The 1,932-nt window shown below is 36.5% G+C and overlaps 1 protein-coding gene across 1 annotated transcript in view; it reads right to left on the bottom strand.

Annotated features, from left to right (window-relative positions):
• DLG5 (discs large MAGUK scaffold protein 5) overlaps positions 1–1,932 on the bottom strand; it is a 271,602-nt gene that overhangs the window by 113,569 nt on the left and 156,101 nt on the right. Inside the window, exon 4 of the mRNA XM_019502360.1 lies at positions 203–346. Coding sequence (XP_019357905.1) covers positions 203–346 — 144 coding nt within the window. The remainder of the gene's footprint in view (positions 1–202; positions 347–1,932) is intronic.

The raw sequence follows: 1,932 nt of genomic DNA, 5'->3' as shown, positions 1-1,932 counted from the left end.
GTCTGTGTAACTTCTGATCCCAAGCCTTAAGGAGCAAAATCTGAAGCATCAGTCCAAATGTTCACAAATGGCTATTAACAGCCCTGAAATTCAGGGTAGCTTTTTATCTGATAACGCAGCAGAGATCCAACTACCTCATGTCCCATGCAGTTACACGATTTGGGATTGCTGGCTCTCCATACCTTTATTGCATGTTACTTACTGATAAAAATCTGCCTCTTTGGCTGCTTCTTCACATCTTTTTAGCGTCTTGGTATGTTGATTCTGTAGAGACTGTAAATCTGACATGGCCTTCATGCACTGTATTTTTAATCTTTCATAATCATGATTTGGTTTAGGGCTGGGTCTGCCGTGGAAGGAGAAATTAAAACCAGATTTCAATCAACAGGGTAAACAAGGAACTGTAAAATGACCATGCAGTTATAGTCAGTAAAAAGCACCCCAAATCTTGAGATTGTTATAAATACTGTGGCTTTTAAATAGTGAGTGGCCAAAATAAATTATGCATGAACTGACCCTTTGTCAATGCATGGCAATTGCAAATCAACAAGAAGAAAAAAATCCCTGTAATTCTCTTCTGAGATACTGATTTCTCTATATAGTATATGTATAATATTTAAGATATCCAGAACATTAGAATTTATACAGGAAATTAAGCAGCATATAAAATGTGGAATCTGTACACACACAGATTTTTTTATAGTGTAAGGTTCACAAATCTCTTTAAACATGAATGAAATTTAAAAAAATACTTAAAAACAACTGCAGATTCTTGAGGGTCTAGTTTCTCCTCTAGAAAAACTGAGAACCATAAAGGCTGCCGATTCTAGGCTATCACGGACTGACAGGGAGAAGTGAACTTTGGACTGAAACACCTGGATAAGAAAACATCCTGCTAGCAGGCTCTATATAAACCAGGGTACAAGACTACACATTATAAATGTTAATGAAACATGTTAATGAAACAAAGAAAAACTCAGAACGGATGGGAAAGGCTTAAAATAAAACAGACTATAAATGTTACCATTTTAATCTCAAAAATGTCATAAAACAGGGAAGTACTATTATCGCCACTGTAAAAAAATAGGAGGAAAGATTACAGGGATGTAAGAAGGTGTAGACGTAAGATAGGCAAGATATGTAGACATAACCTAGCCACCTTTAACCTGGGTAACTCAGATACTGGCAGGAATGAAGCTGTTATAGCACAAACTTCTACTGCTCAGTATGTACCCAGCACCTTGAACTAGTTTATACAGATTGTACCGAAGCCTGTGCACCACATCATGCCAGGTAGTAGTTTAAAGCTGGCCTGAGTCATGCAGTGTAGACATACTCAAATGACTTATCCAAGGTCACTGAGGCAGCTTATGGCAAAGCAGGGAATTGAAACCATTGCCAGTCTCAAGCTAGAATTTATACAGGCTACATAGAAGTAGTACAGTACTTACTGCAAAGCAATATAACCACTCTAAGCAGACTCTGCTTTCATTAACAAAAATTCTGATTCACTGTATATTTCAGACTTACGGTACTTCTCCTAAGGACAACAGCATTATTACAGCATAAACCTGTCACCCCTACTACAATCATAGTTCATTCTTATTTTGCTGGGTTAGCCTGTTAGCACTGTTTTTTTTCAATGAATTCAAATAGGTACCTACTTAATGCATCTGACATTTTATCCACTTATTTTAAACTCATGCTGCTATATCTAAGTGTTATGATCTTATTTTAAACTATTATAAATGAATGACAACAGAGGCCAGACTCAAGTTCAACTGTATATGTCAGCCCATAATTTTACTTAAAAATATATCCCCATTCATTTTTAATAGATATAAACTCTACTAATGGCCAATAAGTAGGGCTGTGCAAAGATTCGGCCCAATTTGGTGGCTGAATCTCTGAATTTGAATCAAATCAGAGGAC

The sequence above is a fragment of the Gavialis gangeticus genome, unplaced genomic scaffold (assembly GCF_001723915.1).
Source record: "Gavialis gangeticus isolate Ggan-Ray unplaced genomic scaffold, GavGan_comp1, whole genome shotgun sequence".
NCBI classification, from domain to species: Eukaryota; Metazoa; Chordata; order Crocodylia; family Gavialidae; genus Gavialis; species Gavialis gangeticus.
The sequence above is the reverse complement of the archived record's forward strand: the minus strand, read 5'-3'. Positions and strand labels throughout refer to the sequence as shown.